We start from the raw sequence: 15,992 nt of genomic DNA, 5'->3' as shown, positions 1-15,992 counted from the left end.
TGACAACGCTGAGAAATAGTACTATTATTATCTCAAATTTATGGATGAGGAAACTAAGACTGAGACGATAAGTGGCTTGCCCAAGGTCACAGAGCTAGCAAGTCTGTGGAGCCAGGATCTGAACACAGACGGTCTGACCCCAGGTCTCATTATCCCAGTTGCCCTTCTGTGGTATTTATCTTTCTCTTGAGGGGCACTCATCCTTATCTGGCACCATACTAAATGACACTGCAGAGAGAGGAGGGTTAAGAACAACTTTCAAACCTTGCTTACTTAAGTCAATGGCTTGCTCCCCTTTCCCTTATCACTGGACATCAGAGATGCTAGCAAGGAGCTGCGAGTCTCAGCTACCTCCCCTCCCTGGCTCCTGGTGGAGGCACCGAGCAGCACTCAAAGGAGCAGGTGGTAAGAGAAGTAAAGCAAGAAAGGGGCCAAATGTCAGCAGGCTGAGGAATCCGCCCCTGATTAATAGAGCCGGGCTGTGTAATTAATAGTAGAATGATGATGGTGGTGGTGGTGACAATGACAGCAACAACAGTGATGAGATGTTGATTTTATGGCCCTGTGAAGCCCAGCTCTTTTGCAGAAAAATAAGTTCTTCCTGCTTCTGACGTTGAGGAACTGCCCCGGCTTCCTGTGGCTCAGAGACTCACTCGGAGCGTGGGGCCCTCCTTACCACGTCGGAAAGGAACGCTCCGTGTAAACAGAATGAGTCAAGCCAGTGTCGTTTCCCTGGTGATCTGAGCGCAGCAATCCTTCTACAAAGCAAATACCCAGCACACTCTGTGCAGAAAAATCAATGAACTCTGTCAGGCATTCCAGCGTTAATTATCTGGGTTGTTGTCAACGACAGAAATCGGAGTGAAAACAAACAGCCACCATGCTGTTCTGGGGGCCTTAACATCTAACCCCCCAGTGTCAAAATACAGCTCTCTCAGACTCAAGGACTCTAGGTTCCGAGGTGAGGGTGGAGAGAGGGAGGGTGGCTGTCCATGGGGCCGGGCTGTGAGTTCTCAGCAGGCTGCACACTGGTTCCCAGCCTCCCTGGGGCCAGGAGGTTGGCTGGAGTCAGCAGGTGCTCCTGCTGCCGGGGTGACAGCCCAGGGGGCCTGTCATTTGGGCCATTTGGGAAACCTTCTAAGTCTCAGTGTCTTCCTGCTGGTAACCCCCTCAAAGGTGTGAGGATTCCGGGAGGTAACCCACGTGAGGGGTCGGGCACGCAGCAGGGCTCTGTGCACAGCCACTTTCATGGCCCATCTGGGCCCAGGCTCCCAGACAGCACCCTTCTCTCCTCCTCCCATTCCCCACCCTGATCTCTCAGGCTCTCCTCTGCCCCCTCCTGTACCCACAGCTACTCACCTAGCTCTGGCTCCTTCCATGGCTACATTCAGCCCTGCTGTCTCCTCTAGGGTACCGGTGGAGAACCCGAGGATGTGAGGGTTGAACTTCTTCAAAATGTCTTTTAAAAGGGTGAAGCAGACAGCAAAGGTGAGAGGGGAAGGGGGCCTTGGGGCTCAGGGGTGGGGTAGGCTGATTCTGGGTCTTTTCAGGGCTGGCTGACTTCCCTCGCTGCAGATCACTTCTCAGCCCTTGCTCGGGGTTGGGGGAGGCCCTGGCCCAGCTGTAGCAATGGCACTTCAATGTTGCTACTTACTGGGCAGTGTGGTGTGGGTGTCCAAGATGCCGTCCCCTCCAATGCTGAGAAAGAGAAAGCACATGAGTTAGGATGACCCTGGCCTGCCACTCCATCAGCCATCACATTTCCAAGTCAGAACATTTCTGAGTCTGCCCCCGGCATGTGGTTCCCACCATGCTCAGGACTGACAGGAGCATCAGGGAGCCTCCTTGCCTCTAGGGCCAGAGCCTGGGAACCCAGGCTCATCTCTGGAGGGGTGCCCAGGGGAACATCATCAATTGAAAATGAGTGGAGAACATCCTCACCTCCAAGAGAGTCCCCTCCAGGATGTGGATAGGTCGCTGGAGTTGCTTGATCGGGCTCTGAATGCTGTCTATGAAAGGCAGAGAGAAGCCTCCAGAACTGTGCTGGGCCCAGGCCCAGGCCAAAGGTGCTGAGAAGGGCCCCCAAGACCCTGGCAGAGCAGCTGGGACCTGGATTTATCTTTTCTGAGGATGGTACCAGGGTTTCTCCAGGCCATGTGATCTCTGCATTGTCTGGACTCCCCCCTCCTCTACACACAACTAGTACCTAAGGCCTGGAAGGACCAAGATTCTTCCCTCCCAACCTCTCGAGCTTCCACCCTTTCTTTTTGTCCTCTGTGCTACATTCCTAGGTGAGGCTCTCACCTCCTTGCCATGGACAGCACTCTGGCCTCCCACCTGACCCCACTGTCTCCATCTTCCCTTCCCACTGGAGTGCCCACCAGCTCGTCTGAGCCCACCTCTTTCTTTACATCCCCAACCCCTGCTGGGTTTTGCCTTTCAGTGGGTCTCTCTTACCCATGGGTCCAAGCCAAACCCTTTCACTAACATTCTCAATTCACCATAGTCTGGTTCCCATTTCCTTTCCCTAGTTCAGTCTCTGCTTTCTGGTCCACACAAACCCTCAGGTGTAAGCAAATCAATCTGAAACAGGAGGGCCTTGGACCAGCCCTACTCAGTTGCCACCCATTCTATCCCTTTTGTGAATGCTGAGCTCCCTCCTTTCCAGCCCTTAAATCTCTTCCTTCTCCCATCCCTTCTCAGTTTCTATCTCCTGTATGTAGCTTTCTCTAAATGCCTTAACTTAAAAAAAGAGAAATTCCTCTTTGAAACTTACAAAATACATATTCACCATAGCTAGTGAAATGATACAAAGATTCCTTTAAACATTAATAATCTACCCCTACCTTATTCATCTCACCTTCTGCCACAGGTTCTAGATCCTTTCCTTGCCCCTTACCCACATGTACACATCACCAGAGCTAATTAATGCTTAAGACCCTGGGCTATATCCTCCCAGAGCTTTCTTCACGTTTATATCAAAATTAACCATGTTCATACACACATGGGGAAGTTGTTTTTCTAGAAACAAGAACCCGATCTGAAAAGCCTATGTGTCACCTACATGATTACGTATCTCCTTCTGCATAAATTGCTTATTTTCCCAGCTTGACAAGTTTCTGAAGGGTTATGACTACATCTCAGAATTATTAGCAGAATGTCTTGTGTAGAGCAATAGCTACATAGTTGGCTAATATAATTCGTGTAGAGAAACTACACTATATGTAGGAATTGGGCTCCTTCTACTCCAAAGAACACATCTTAAAATGGGGTGGGGAGGCGCTGGGCAGTGTGTGGGTAATCTCCCACCCCCTACTCTGTGAGCCTGGGTAGTTGGAGATGATTTTCCTGATAAAGGCGGGCATTCTCAGATAAATCTGCCATAACATGCAGATGAAATGCTTGGAAACAGCGGGGAAGCAGGGATGGAGGGGCACAGTGTCATAGAAGAGTTGATATTTGAACAGGTCTGTCAAAGGGCAGAGGGAAGAACATTCTAGATTGCCCAGTGAGGTTTTGTGGCTGCCTGGTGGTATTTCAGTGCCTGACACAGGTAGGTTCTCAATCTTGTTAGCTAAATGCTGAACGCAGAGCCAGTGTGGAGAAAGAACGCATTCAGTGCAGGGCCTGGCTGGGTTCCGGGGTGCCCAGGGCCCGTCCCAGCTCAGTACTCACAGTCAGCGCGTCACCCATGGCAGCCACCACTTTGATGTCTCCTGGCCGGAGCACGTGGACTAGGGGAGATGGGCAAAATGACAGATGGTCATGGGGAGTCTTCCTTTTAAAGTATATGCTTGCCTAGGAGTCAGATTCTGCTCCAGTCCCATAGGCTTCTTTCTAACCTAAGGTTTAGCCAATTTGCCTCTTTCATCCGTTTGGAGCAACCAAGGCACTGAAGATAATGGGCTTGATGGCTACTGTCCATTGTGAGAGGAGCCACATTCATGCTGGGGTGGTCCAGGGAGGTGCTAGCTGCGGGAGTTGTGAGCATAGGCAGATGGGACACCATCCCTGACTGTACCTTCCCTGCTGGGGGAGGAGGCCTAGGGCCTGCCACGGGGACTAAACAAATGGAGACGAGAAGTGTGAGCTGTGGAGAGCCCAGGTGGTCACAGGCTTCTCGTGGGCTGCCCACGATCTGGGCTGCATTGCATGGGAATCTGCAAGTTCGCCTCAAAGCCCTGAGGTGTGTCTGTCAGGTGTCCCACCAACTCGACACTTAGCCAAGTCCTTAGCTGCAGGGGGTAATGATGATGTTTTCACTCACCTGAAGTGGGGACACTGTTGGAAGGAGTCCACTCTGTACACAGGAAGTCGCTGCCCCAGTTCTAAATTAACAGGAGGAAAGATACAATGCCCAGCACTCACTGCGCAGGGAGGATAGCTTGAGAACAAGGAGAAGTAACTAAGGAGTTTTTGGTGGAGGCTAGAACTACGCCCCCCTAGGGATCATGTGTGGGCAAAAACTGTTCATTATAGATGGTCTGAGAGGGGAATTAGGAGAAACTGGGCATCTGCCCGCCCCTATGCACAAAACACATTATACGTGGGGCACACGTATGCTGCTCATACAGCTTTTCCCATCTCAACTTACGTGGAGCTGGCAGCCAGAGCAAAGGGATGGGGGAAGAGTGAAGTGCTACATGGGTGATCTCCCAAAGGAATGTAGACCTGGATGCCTCATAGAAGATCACACATAGGTTTTGGTGTTGCTGTTTAACAATGAAGCTAATGGACACTGATTATAATGCTGGGCTGCAACAAAAATTGGAATATTTTTAGGAAAATACCATGAAATTTTTATAATTATAAAACTCCTGGCTTTTGCACATCTTCTATATACATGCATCTACGTTTTTGCGAGTTTAACTTAATAGCCAACCCGTTCCTTATGTGTGTATACGTTAGTGCCTATGTAGCCTGGATGCCTTTAGTCAAATTCCCTTGTCTCTGGGATGCAGAGCACATTTTCCAGGTACTGGAGGAAGGGATGAGGTGGGAAGCAGAGGCACAGAAATGACCGGTGTTAGTAAGTTGGAGGAGAAATAGAGTCTCTTCCCTAGAGTCCCAAATACTTGCATGTCCCCAGGAGGGGCTGAAGGACAAGCCCAGTGCTGAATGCACAGTAAGGCTTTGCAAGCAGGTGATAACTGTGCGACTGATTCTCTGGGGATGTGATTGCCAGAGGCTTTGGGAACTCATCTCTTCTGTTTAGTCAGAAGATGTTAAAGACAAGCCTTATCAAAAAGTCTCCTCCCTCCTCCCCCCCCCCCAAAAAAAGTCTCCTCTCCCAAGGGAGCAAATAATGAAATGCCCTTTAAATATTATTTGCTTGGAAAAATAAACAAATAAATATTATTTGCTTGGGATGCCTGGGTGGCTCAGCAGTTGAGCGCCTGCCTTAGGCCCAGGGCGTGATCCTGGAGTCCCGGGATTGAGTCCCACATCAGGCTCCCTGCATGGAGCCTGCTTCTCCCTCTGCCTCTCTCTCTCTCTCATGAATAAATAAAATCTTTAAAAAAATTATTTGCTTAATCTGATATACTTTAGTTTATTCCAAGAGATTGTTCAATTCATCAGGCTGATGTGGAAATTCTTTTGAAATCAAGAACACACTTGTGTGCAGGCGACAAATATCCAGGGAAAAGTAGTTGAAAAGAAAAAGTTCCATAGCCGTGAACATGAGAAGTATCTCAGATATCTGGTGAGCCAGAGACATGCACATCCCATGCAGATTAAGACACAGGCTGGACTTTGAGCATGCTCCTCTGTCATAAGGGGAGAAGCCCACCCTGTACTCTATAGCAGTGCACCTAAATCCCCTGGGAGGGGGTCTTGATGTTAAATGCAGATGCTGACTCCATAGTCTCCGGAGGTGAGGCGGTGCTCAGGACTCTGCATTTTTAACAAGTTCCAGGTAATGTTGATGTTGCCTGTCGGGGGCTACTTTAAATGGCAAGATGTAAGCGACAACACCTTCTCGGCCTGGGTTTTAACTCTTAGCAGCAGAAGTAAAGGTCTGCGAGTCTGTAAGATCTAAGAGGGTGGGCAGACACCCACTCTGCTCACCTTGGGTACCCAGCACTTGGCACAGTGCCTACCCCACGTAGGAACCCAATAAATCAATAAGAGGGTAAAGAAAGAAGTGCTGGATTGACAAGATGCAGCTGACATTTCAGTTCTAGTGGATTTGGTCCATGGTTTGCCTGGGACAAGCCCTCCACTGGGCTGAGAGAGGATCCAGGAAAGCTGGGCAGTGGTTTTACTTCAGCCATGAAGCTCTCATGGCTCATTCCCCAGAGTTCAGCATCTAACAGTCCTCCAATGGTTGCATATAAGTTAGTCTCATAGTACTCCAGCTGGCTTATAAAGCTCTGTCCTCAATCATTCCTGCTGCTCTCAATCCATTTTCCACACTGGTCAGGGAGATGTTTTAATAAGGTGTACCAGGTGGTGTCCCCCTCTCCTGGGACCTCCAGTGGTTTCCCACATCTTTCCACCTGAAGCCCCACCTTCTTTCTCAGAGACTGAGATTCCGTGTGACCTGGGCCTTGACAATCCCTCTGATCTCCTCTCCCCACTCTCCACCTTATTTGCATACCCACAAGCCACTCTGACCTTCTTTCTCTTCCTCTAATATCCCAGCTGAGTCTCACTTCTGAACCTTTGCACTCATACACCTGCCTGGGACTCCACCTCTGGCTCTCCAGATGGACAGAGTCTTCTCATTGTGCACATCCCAGCTCACATCTCCCCTCCTCAGAGAGACCTGACCTGCATAGCTCGTGGGAACTTGGCGTCTCTCCTTTGGCCCATCATGCTTTCTCCCACCACCTTCCTCACAGCTGTCCCCACAGCTGAAATGGTCATGTTGAGCTATTTATTGGATGCCTCTTCCAGCAGACTGTAAGCTCCTTGAGGGGTAGGACTCATCATCTGGTCTCCTGCTCTATCTCCCTGGAACACTGCCAGTATGATGACAGAGAAGATGCTCAGTATGGAATGACCTCTAACTTCCCAAGAATTCCCACCAGCCCCTAGCACGAGACTGTAAATACCATAGGTACTTGGCTGAAACTGTTGATTGAGCCCCTGTCCTGGTGGCTGACAGCTCTGGTCTGGAACGGGCCTGCACTGTAAGGCCTGGTGTGGCCCAGGATCTCCCAGGCCATCTTTGGAATAGCAGTCACTAAAGCCATGGGCTTTGCATCTTTTGGGGTTCCTCAGAGCTAGAATGGTTGACTTGAACCAGACAAGCCCTGGGACCCACCTGGGGATGTGTCAGCTTCCTACTGGGCCAAGAATGAAGATTCTTCCCATCAGTTTCCACCTTGCTAGAAGTTACGGCGCGTCATACCCACTGCCTCCCCCTCACCCCTTCTTGAAAAGCTGAGCTGCCTAATCAGGAATGAGTTCTGTGCAAAGGTTGAAGAAAACCAATCCACAGGCACTTCCTCTAGTTGGTTGCTGATCTCAGGAAGCACTTGAGAACATGTTAGGACAATCCTGGGATTTCATGGTTCAGGAATTTTTTTTTTTTTTTTTTTTTTTTTTACATTCCAATTTCTAGTACGTAAGAAAGGTACATTTCTGCTTAAGCTCTGTACCACACCCCTGAGTCACAGGCAGGTAGAAATACTTTGTTCCTGAGAGAGGCAGATGTGTGTCAGGTTTACCTCAGTGGCCGGCTTGGTAGGGTAGGTATAGTTGCTGTTCCGGAGAGTTCTCAGGAAGGGCTCATTCTACAAGAGAACAGAAACCGCAAGGAGAGGTTATCGGACAGCATCGAAGATTACTTAGGAAAGGGGACTAAGAATCCTGTCATCCAGATTTATTTAACATTTCTTTCTTCCTGCATATAAATAGTAAGAATCATATAAACATAATTTAATTCATTCTCTAGAGGGTTCTACATAACAGCTCTGGCAAGGGGGGCACAATAAATGGCCTCAGAAGTGTTCCATGTGTGTTCTACTCAGGGCTCTAGGGTTTGCCTTTTATCCTAGCAATGGAACATCCACCTAATCCTCAAAGTGAGCTGTTTTCTTCCCTTCACAGTCTTTCTGGCAAGAGATTCACATCATGGCATTTTTGTCTTTTCTGGAAAATATTATCTATATAATTTTTTTTTTTTTTTGCCTCCTCAGAACTCTGTGTCTTACTCTCTTTCAGGTTAGATTCATATGGTTGGGTTCATAGATTTAGGCCATGTTTTTATTGTGAAACATCTTCTTCGTTCCCTACCCACCTACTTCGCGATCGGTTTGCTCCTAAGCCCAGTCAAGATCAAGTCTATTCAGTTGCAGGGGAGGGTTAGTTGTAGTAGGAAGAAGGAAACGCAGGCAAAGGAGAAACCGGGGAAAAGCAAGGTAATGAGAAAATGTGAAAATGAGATGAAGCAAGAAAGCATTAATCAGACCGAGACCAGGAATCAGCAAGTGACCCTGGGCTGTCAGCACTTTGACAAGATGTGCTCAGTGTCTAACATTTGGGAATAAAACGGGAATGAGAAAGAAGAACTAAAATGTTGGAGCAGAGGGCACTGGGGATCAGATCCAGGACCTGAAAACTGATTGCCTGTGGGCTCAACCTAGGCAGGAGACATTTTGCTTTGTTCTGCTTTATTTGGGCCTGGTGTTAAAAAAAAGAAGGATGTGGTGGAGGAGGAGAGAAGAGTATGAATGCTTTAAGAAGTCTTCAGTTCTGGCCCTACCCCTTCCTCTGGTCCCATACACGGTGCTGTTCACCCAATCACGTTCCTGCCTGGCATGGCATCTGAGCTTGCAACCTGCCTCTCCCGAGAGCCCCCATTTTATAGATGGGGAGCAACTGAAGCCTGGGCTGGGGGAGGGGCCAGGTCCAGGAGAGAGCAAGTAGTAAGGGCCTGTCAAGTCAGACCTACTCCTCACACTGGAGTCAGGCCAGTGAAGACGCTTGTTGGGTAGGCAGAGAGGAAGAGGAAGAGAGGGGCTCAGCCATGGCCTTGGCACTCCCAGCCCGTGGCACAGGCCCTGGCTCCCTGGGACACCATCCGTCTCTCCTTTCCTCTGAGTCCTGGCCTTCGGAGCTGAATCTCGGGCCAGGGGAGTACTGAGGGCCAAGGGCGGGAAGTGTACAAGGCCAAGGAGCACTCACAATGGCATGTCACTGTGGCTCACTGAGCAGCCCCCGTGAGCATTCCCATGTGAGGAGGGCAGTGTGGGAGCATTCTACAAAAAACTGACCCATGTGGGTAAGCCCCCATGTGTTCAGGGCCCTGCCCCAGGTGCTAGAATAGAGGATAAAAAGAGGCTTACAAGCCAGTCGGGCAGCAAACATGAGATGCTAGGAGGCCGTGAAACCTTGGGGACCAGTGTGTCCAGTAAGTGCAGAGGAACAGCTACAAGATCTGGGGACATACAGATCTCAAATAGGAGACACGGTGCATGGAGTGTCACTCATGATTGTTCTCCCCCCTTGTCAAGGGAGCTCTGCCTGGGAACAGAGGGCTAGTCACAGAGTGGCAGCACCGGAAGAACCAGAGGGCCAAGACTCCCCCTGCCCTTCCAGAAGTGCTGAAAGCCAAACTGGGGAGTCTATCTGGTCATATGACCCAAGGGTTGGGGGAGGGGCCCTCAGAGAGAGGAGGCCAAGTCGAAGGGGTCAGAGGTTAGGGAGACACTGGAATGCTGTGGGGAGGGAAACCAGAGCAGGAACAATGAGAACAGGTCAAGGGCAGTGGCAGATAAGTAGTCCAGGGTGCTGGGGGTTTGTTTCATTGACCATTGGTTGACTCCATGGTGCATGTGTGAGTCAGAGTGGTTTAGAAGGGCCTAGAGTGGAGCAGTTAGAGTGGAGAAGAGATTCCAGTTAGTGTGAGTCTCCTAGGCTAGACCTGTAACCACCAGTAGCTAGAAAGTGAAGCCGATTGAATGCCAGCACAAGGAGTGTTTTCTACAAAGACGGTGTGGCCGGCCTGGGTGGTGATGGGTGGTGGGGGGCATTGCCAGGACAGCCACCTGACGTGAGTCAGCAGTGTGAGTCAGTGGCCTGTAACAGAGAAGGTCATGTTCATCTTGGCTGTGTTACTAGGTGTGCAGTTCTGTGGTGAAGGAGTGGCGTTTTTCCTCTGTTCTCTGCTGCTCAGACCACACTGGGAGGGTACAGTCGAGCCCAGGCACCAATCCCCAGGGAGCCTCCATTCCAAGGGGACATAGGTACTGCACGAGACAGGGCTTGGAAGGCTTGTCTGGGATAGATGGTTGAGGGCCCTGATAGGAAGGCGCAGGGGAAGGGCGGTGGTGGTCATGGGAAGCAGGCTGTAACGGTATGGAATGCCCTCTGACACTTCTCAATCCCATCCCACTCAAGCATGCTGGCTCATGATCTCTTGGGCTGATCTTACAATCTGTTAATGGGCAGCCCCTTGGCATTTTGAAAAACGCTGCTTTGAGAATATGGAAGTTCAAGTTTAAGACTGTGGTGAGGCCTCAGGAGGGATGTAGTGGAGTAACTCAGCTATTGCAGGACACACGACTCCAAGGCCCTCCCTGCTGAGATTCTTCAGGTCATAGAATTCTCGGTCCTTGGGATGGGAAGGGCTACGTGACCCTGACCAGTCAGCACACAATGTGATGAGGCTGTGGCCTGGGGTGGTGGCAGTAGGAAAGGGGCAGGGGACGGGTGGGAGTGCTAGGGGGAGTCCTGTCAGGGCACCTGACGTCCCATACCCGTGGAACTGTGGAAACCACCACCTTATGAACAGAAATAGGGAAGTCCTAAGGATCAGAGAATTTGTGGAGAGAAATGCTTCACTCCTGTTTTGACACTTCTTGTTCAAAAATTACTTTTTGAATGGCTGTTTGTTGAGTTTGGGGTGATGGTGGGGTGAGGCAGGATAGGAAAAATTTAGAAGTCCAAAGCATTCAAAAGGCAATAGTGTCCGCCCCATATGGAATGCAAAATACAAACCTTGCTACACAGTAAAGTCATACAAGACGAAAGACTGGGTGAAGCGGCACTTAAAGTTATCTCAGTTTCTCTCTTTCTCTGTGCCCTGCTCCCGATGTCTCCGTCTGGCTCCCTGCCGTGGCCGATACCCTGATAATGCATTGAAGCTGCCTCCTGGGCAACCTTGCACCATCCAGGGCATCTCAGGGGAACCTCTCTTGAAGGTTCGAAGAACAGAGCAGGCGTCTGAGAGAGGAGAGGTGAAGGCGCAGGTTGTGCGATGCACGGACATTCCCCAGGCCGCCGGGGAACCGGGCCCATCTCAGCGTGAGGGGACGCGGAGAGAGGGACCAGAACGGAGGTGGGACAGGACGCTGGGCGCACGCCCCATTGTCGAGACCAAGAGGGACAGCGACTAGGAGAGGAGCTCCATCAGCGCGGCAGGGCCTCTGCGACCAGCGGGGACGCATCTCAGGGAGGAGGGGTCCCCACCGACCAAGGCTCCCGAGGAGCAAGAGCAGAGAGAGAAGGCGTGGGCCTTCGGGTGGCTTCCTCTAAGCCCCAGGAGGAGCCGCAGCGGCTGCCGGGTGAGGGAGGGCGTGGGCAGAGGCAGTGAGGGCCGCAGGACGACGACAGCCACAGCGCACAGGCAGGCTCGTCAAAAGCTGGCTGGACGGTCATCGGTCCGACCTGAAAGTCTCACAGAGACCCAGGGAGCACTGTGAAGGGCCCGGCCTGGCCTGGGCCTAGGGCAGGGGAGGAGCAGGGAGGAGGCTGGGACAGCTCTCCGGTGCTCCCATCCGTCCGGCCCCCCTCCTCCCCGCTGGGTCCTGCCTGGTGCCTCTATGTTTAGACACAGCGAGGACTAAAATATGTGCTGCCTGGCCCCTGTCAGCTCACACGGAGATGCTGGTGGACTTTTATAGAGCTCTAAGGCGCACGGGGGGAGCAGATGGGACGGGAGGAACGCAGAGTGCTGCTCTGCCTGGCGGCGAAGCTGGGCTGGCCAACAGATGGAGCCTTTTGGAAGGGGGTTGCCTGGCAACCGCTTCTCCCGGGCTGGGCTTCTGTGGTTTCGGTTTTGAGAGGTTGGCTTTTCTCTCCTCTGCTTACCAGTGGCTCAGTCGGGCTCCGTCCAAAAGGAGGAGCAGAGCCTGAGATGCTGGTTGGAGTGGCACCTTTTTGGGGGCTCCTTGCCTGATCTGGGGTGGAGAGTGACCCAGGTCACCTGGAGGCCCACGGTGATAGGCCTCTCCCTGACCCAGTGCCTAGGCTCCAACCAGGTACTTAATGTTTATGGGGAGGAAGAGCATGGGACGGCCCCCTGGAGTGGGTTGTTCATACTTCGACTGTTTAATGGAAGGAGAATTGACAGATTGGAGAGGATTTTCCACGGCTTATGTTCACTCTGGCCATACGGGTTGTTAAAACACCCGAATACTTACCTCCAGTATGGTTTACAGCCACTGCTCTGAGTCCCCGAATGCCCCCCGCTACCCAGGTCACCTGGCCCCTCCCCTAGAAACTCCTAGACATGCTCAGGATCTAGTAATTAAACAGTCCACACCTGGCACAGTAGGGCCCCCTGGGACGCTGTCCCGGCCCTCTGGCCCCATCTGACCACTGGACTGGAGGCATCTATGTCACATCATTTAATTATTCTTTTGCTACAAGCCCTAGACCCAGCAACTGAGCCCTTTGCTACCACGGCCTTGACTTCTCCCTCCCTTCTTCCCACGGGCCCTGCTCTCCTGATGGTGCAGGAGGCTGGGCCGGGGGAGGCAGCGGATAGGAAGCATGGGTGTGGGCAGGGGTGCCCACTCTTTCTGGAGCCCTGGCAGACACAGGGGGGAGCTGCAGGTCCATTTCCGTGCTCAGCCAGGAGGGCGGGAGGGCTGAGGCAGGCTGACTCAGGAGGGAAACCCAGCCTCCCAGACGGGGTCAGGTCCTTCTGCTTTTTACTGCCGCTGAGGGCCCTCTGGCTTCGGCCTTATTTGGTTAAAAAGCCATTAAGACAGGGCCTAGGAAAGGGAGCTGAAAGCAGTGGGAACATGAACCTGCCCCCACCCTAGGCCTGAAATCAAGTTTAACAACCACTTACATTTTCCTCCTTAAAAGGAGCCCTGAGCTGAGTCCTCGCCCCCATGGCAAGGCTGGTCCTCCACACAGCTCCCTGGTGCCCTGTGCCGCTCTCCTCTTTGACCCTGTCCCCATGGGCAACTCGCCCTCCAGGCTCTAAGACCACTAACCACAACTTCAGAGCTAGCTGGCTTCTCACGGAGGCCTCTGACCTGCAGTCAGACGTGCCCACCGGCCCCAAGTACTGCTGCCCAAGTGAGCCTTCTTGCCACAGTTCCGGCTTCTTGGCGCCTCCGCCCCCGCCAGCTCTCTGCCTAATCCGCTGCCTCTGCCTGGGCTCAGGCTTCCCTTCCACCTGCTTCTCCCATCCTCAAAGAAGTGCTTCTTCTGCACCCTCTCCTCTCCTCAGTCCCTGTGGCCTTCCTCCCACCCTCTGAAGTTCTCCTGTGCCCAGCAGGGGAGCTGCAGTGCAGGACCAGGGCAGGGCCAGGTCTGAGCTCTGGTCTCTGGAGGGGGCGCAGAGCAGGTGCTCCCCCATTACCTGGGTGGGGCAGGAGAGGGCAATATTTGCTGTCAGGTCCAGGGTTTCCGTTTTCCTTCCCAGCGGTTCAAGCTACGGAGGAAGAAAGACAGACCAGCTGAAGTGAGCATTCCCTGGCAGCACCTTGGGGTGGGGAGAGCTCACACCTGATGGCAGGGGCTTTGGCCTCCTCTCCTGCTGTGCTAGGGGACACTGGGCAAGCCCTCTCCGCTTCTCCAGGACTGCATCCTCAGAAACTCCTAGGACTCGGCTGGCAGGGCTGGCAAGAGCCTTAGATAACATGGTTTATGTGGCCTCACCCAGCTGCTGGCACACAGAAGATGTTGAACAAGCATGAGGAGGTCTGCTGGCATTCTTCAGGGAGTCCCTCCTCCCAGCTCAAAGCACAAGGAGATCCTGGAATCCTAAGGACTCCATATTTTTGGTTCTATAGACTTCTACAGGGGTGCCAGCCACAGCTCCTTTATACCTTACTTGCAAAAAGAATCCAAGAACAAGCATCATTCCATAGGGGATGGTGCTCTGCTAGACTACAGCCCCCCAAACCCAGGGATATCCCACTTATGTTACCATATTGACCCAAAGGGCTCTGGAGAGCTGGGTGTGGAATTTCTGACTTGGGTGGAGACAGTCTGGAGCGAAGAAGGATGTATCCAGGCGTCCATCCTGAAAGAGAGAAATGGATTTCTTCACAATCCTGTTGGTACAGTGGGCAGAGAGAGGGGCCACAGGTGGTCAGCCTGACCCCTGGGATTGGCCACACAGTGCCCCCCTCCCCCTGGAAAAACTCTAAGTCACTGGAAGGTAAGAATAATCCCACAGACTAATAGCCATGGGTGACTGCAACCCCCCACCCTCCTTTCGGGCCCTATAATTCCCCTTTTTAAATGTTTTTAAAAAGCATCATATTTATTTTTAGGCACAGTTGTGCAATGCCCTAGCCATGCCACCATCCAGGGGATGAGATCCTAGTCCCTGAGGAAGTCTCAGCCAACCAGCAAGGAAAAGCTACTTCCCAGCCCTTGGCCAGCTGGTTCCAGTGGTCTCAGCGGGGACAATGGGGCAGAGCTCTGGGGACAGGCTCGGGCAAAGCTGACACCAGGGCAGCTGCCACCTTCATCTCTCTGGAGGTGATTGGGGTGCCCGAGGCTGCTTCTAGCTTCCATTCAACTAGGTGAGGCCCGTAGAATAGAGGCCCAGGTGGAGAGAACCAAGTCCCCATCCCAGCGTGCTCACAGAGCTCTTCTGCTCAATGTTGTCAAGGGGAGAACATGGGCAGGGGCTGCAGGGCCCCATTACCCTCTAGCACTTCAGTGGCATGTGGGTGGCAGAAAATGAATACATCTGAAGTTGGATATGTTCAAATCATGCCTCTCTGTCCTTTATTCCCTATATTTTTGAGGAAGGATACTTCACACCTCTGAACCTCTGTTACATGGGGCTGAAGAAGGTCATTGTGAAGACTTTGCTTAGGGCAAACACAGGGCTTGGGACGTGGTAGGTGCTCAACCAAGTGGAGGCTGCTCTCAGTGGTCATGGGAACATCCCACATCAGGCTGCCTCTAGGAGCATAGCTCAGGAGTTCAAGGGGGGCTGTGCCACCAGACCAGCATCTAGATAGCTGCCAGTGTCTTTCCCCATCGTAGTCACAGGCTCATGAAAGCCCTCGGCATCTCTGCCTTGAATTTCTTCTTCCTCCTTCCCAGGAGCCCCAGTGGGGAGGGCAGCAAGCATACCGCCAGGATGGGGAGCTGGATGTTGCGGAAGAAGGGCTGCAGAACCACGGAGAAGTCCTCCCGGGTGTCGTAGCGGCCTGACTCCACCAGGTCCCGCATGCTGTTCTGGGGACACACACAGGGTTATGTCAGCACTGGCCTGGGTAGCCTGAAAGCCCAGGGTTAGAGAGCCAGGGAGCAGTGGCTAGCACCCCTGCCCCCATCTTCCTAGACAAGGGGGTGACTCAGACCTTCCCCTGAGAATACAAACACATGTGATTGCAAACCTCTTTCTGGAGAATTGCAAACAGGTTGGTTCACCTTTTGGATTTGCTTTTAAGTGAACTACAAGCTCTGAAAGGTGAGGTAGGAAGTCCCACAAAGGAGAAGAACCTGGAAAGAGTCTTCAGAGAGGCCCTGGGGGTTCAGGACCTGCAACCTCCCTTATTTGCATCCTGCCTGTTGAGACAGGGAGGCTGGGGGAGCAGTGGAGGCAGTCGGGGCCCCTGGGGTGCAGGGAAGAAAAAGGCCAACCCCGGGAGTACCCAGAGCTACTGATCTCTTTAGGCCAAGCACAGGATGAAGCCACCAAGGGCACACAGGCCACAAAGGCTTTTCTACCTGGATTCCTTTGGGATCACTCTAACTGAGGCTCTTGAGACACTTCAGCCAGGTGGGGCAGAGGAAGGGCTCAGATGGTGACATCCCTCAAACCCTGACTAGCTCTT

At 52.3% G+C, this 15,992-nt stretch overlaps 1 protein-coding gene and 1 long non-coding RNA gene across 7 annotated transcripts in view; one reads left to right on the top strand and one right to left on the bottom strand.

Annotated features, from left to right (window-relative positions):
- Window positions 1-15,992, bottom strand: part of PLB1 (phospholipase B1) — a 137,472-nt gene that overhangs the window by 17,246 nt on the left and 104,234 nt on the right. For all 6 annotated transcript variants that reach the window (XR_003139840.3, XM_049095933.1, XM_049095932.1 and 3 more), the window contains 9 exons: window positions 15,286-15,390; window positions 14,120-14,215; window positions 13,550-13,621; window positions 7,677-7,742; window positions 4,268-4,328; window positions 3,676-3,734; window positions 1,942-2,009; window positions 1,655-1,698; window positions 1,360-1,459 (listed from right to left, as the gene is read on the bottom strand). Coding sequence is in view for 5 of the 6 variants with exons in the window: in XM_049095933.1 (XP_048951890.1) it covers window positions 1,360-1,459; window positions 1,655-1,698; window positions 1,942-2,009; window positions 3,676-3,734; window positions 4,268-4,328; window positions 7,677-7,742; window positions 13,550-13,621; window positions 14,120-14,215; window positions 15,286-15,390 (671 nt within the window). In the remaining variant the exon portion in view is untranslated. The remainder of the gene's footprint in view (window positions 1-1,359; window positions 1,460-1,654; window positions 1,699-1,941; window positions 2,010-3,675; window positions 3,735-4,267; window positions 4,329-7,676; window positions 7,743-13,549; window positions 13,622-14,119; window positions 14,216-15,285; window positions 15,391-15,992) is intronic.
- Window positions 1,382-15,992, top strand: part of LOC118351261 (uncharacterized) — a 38,674-nt gene continuing 24,063 nt past the window's right edge. The window contains exon 1 of the long non-coding RNA XR_007403150.1: window positions 1,382-1,488. This is a non-coding gene — a long non-coding RNA (uncharacterized LOC118351261). The remainder of the gene's footprint in view (window positions 1,489-15,992) is intronic.

Source organism: Canis lupus, chromosome 17 (genome assembly GCF_003254725.2).
Source record: "Canis lupus dingo isolate Sandy chromosome 17, ASM325472v2, whole genome shotgun sequence".
NCBI classification, from domain to species: domain Eukaryota; kingdom Metazoa; phylum Chordata; class Mammalia; order Carnivora; family Canidae; genus Canis; species Canis lupus.
The sequence above is the reverse complement of the archived record's forward strand: the minus strand, read 5'-3'. Positions and strand labels throughout refer to the sequence as shown.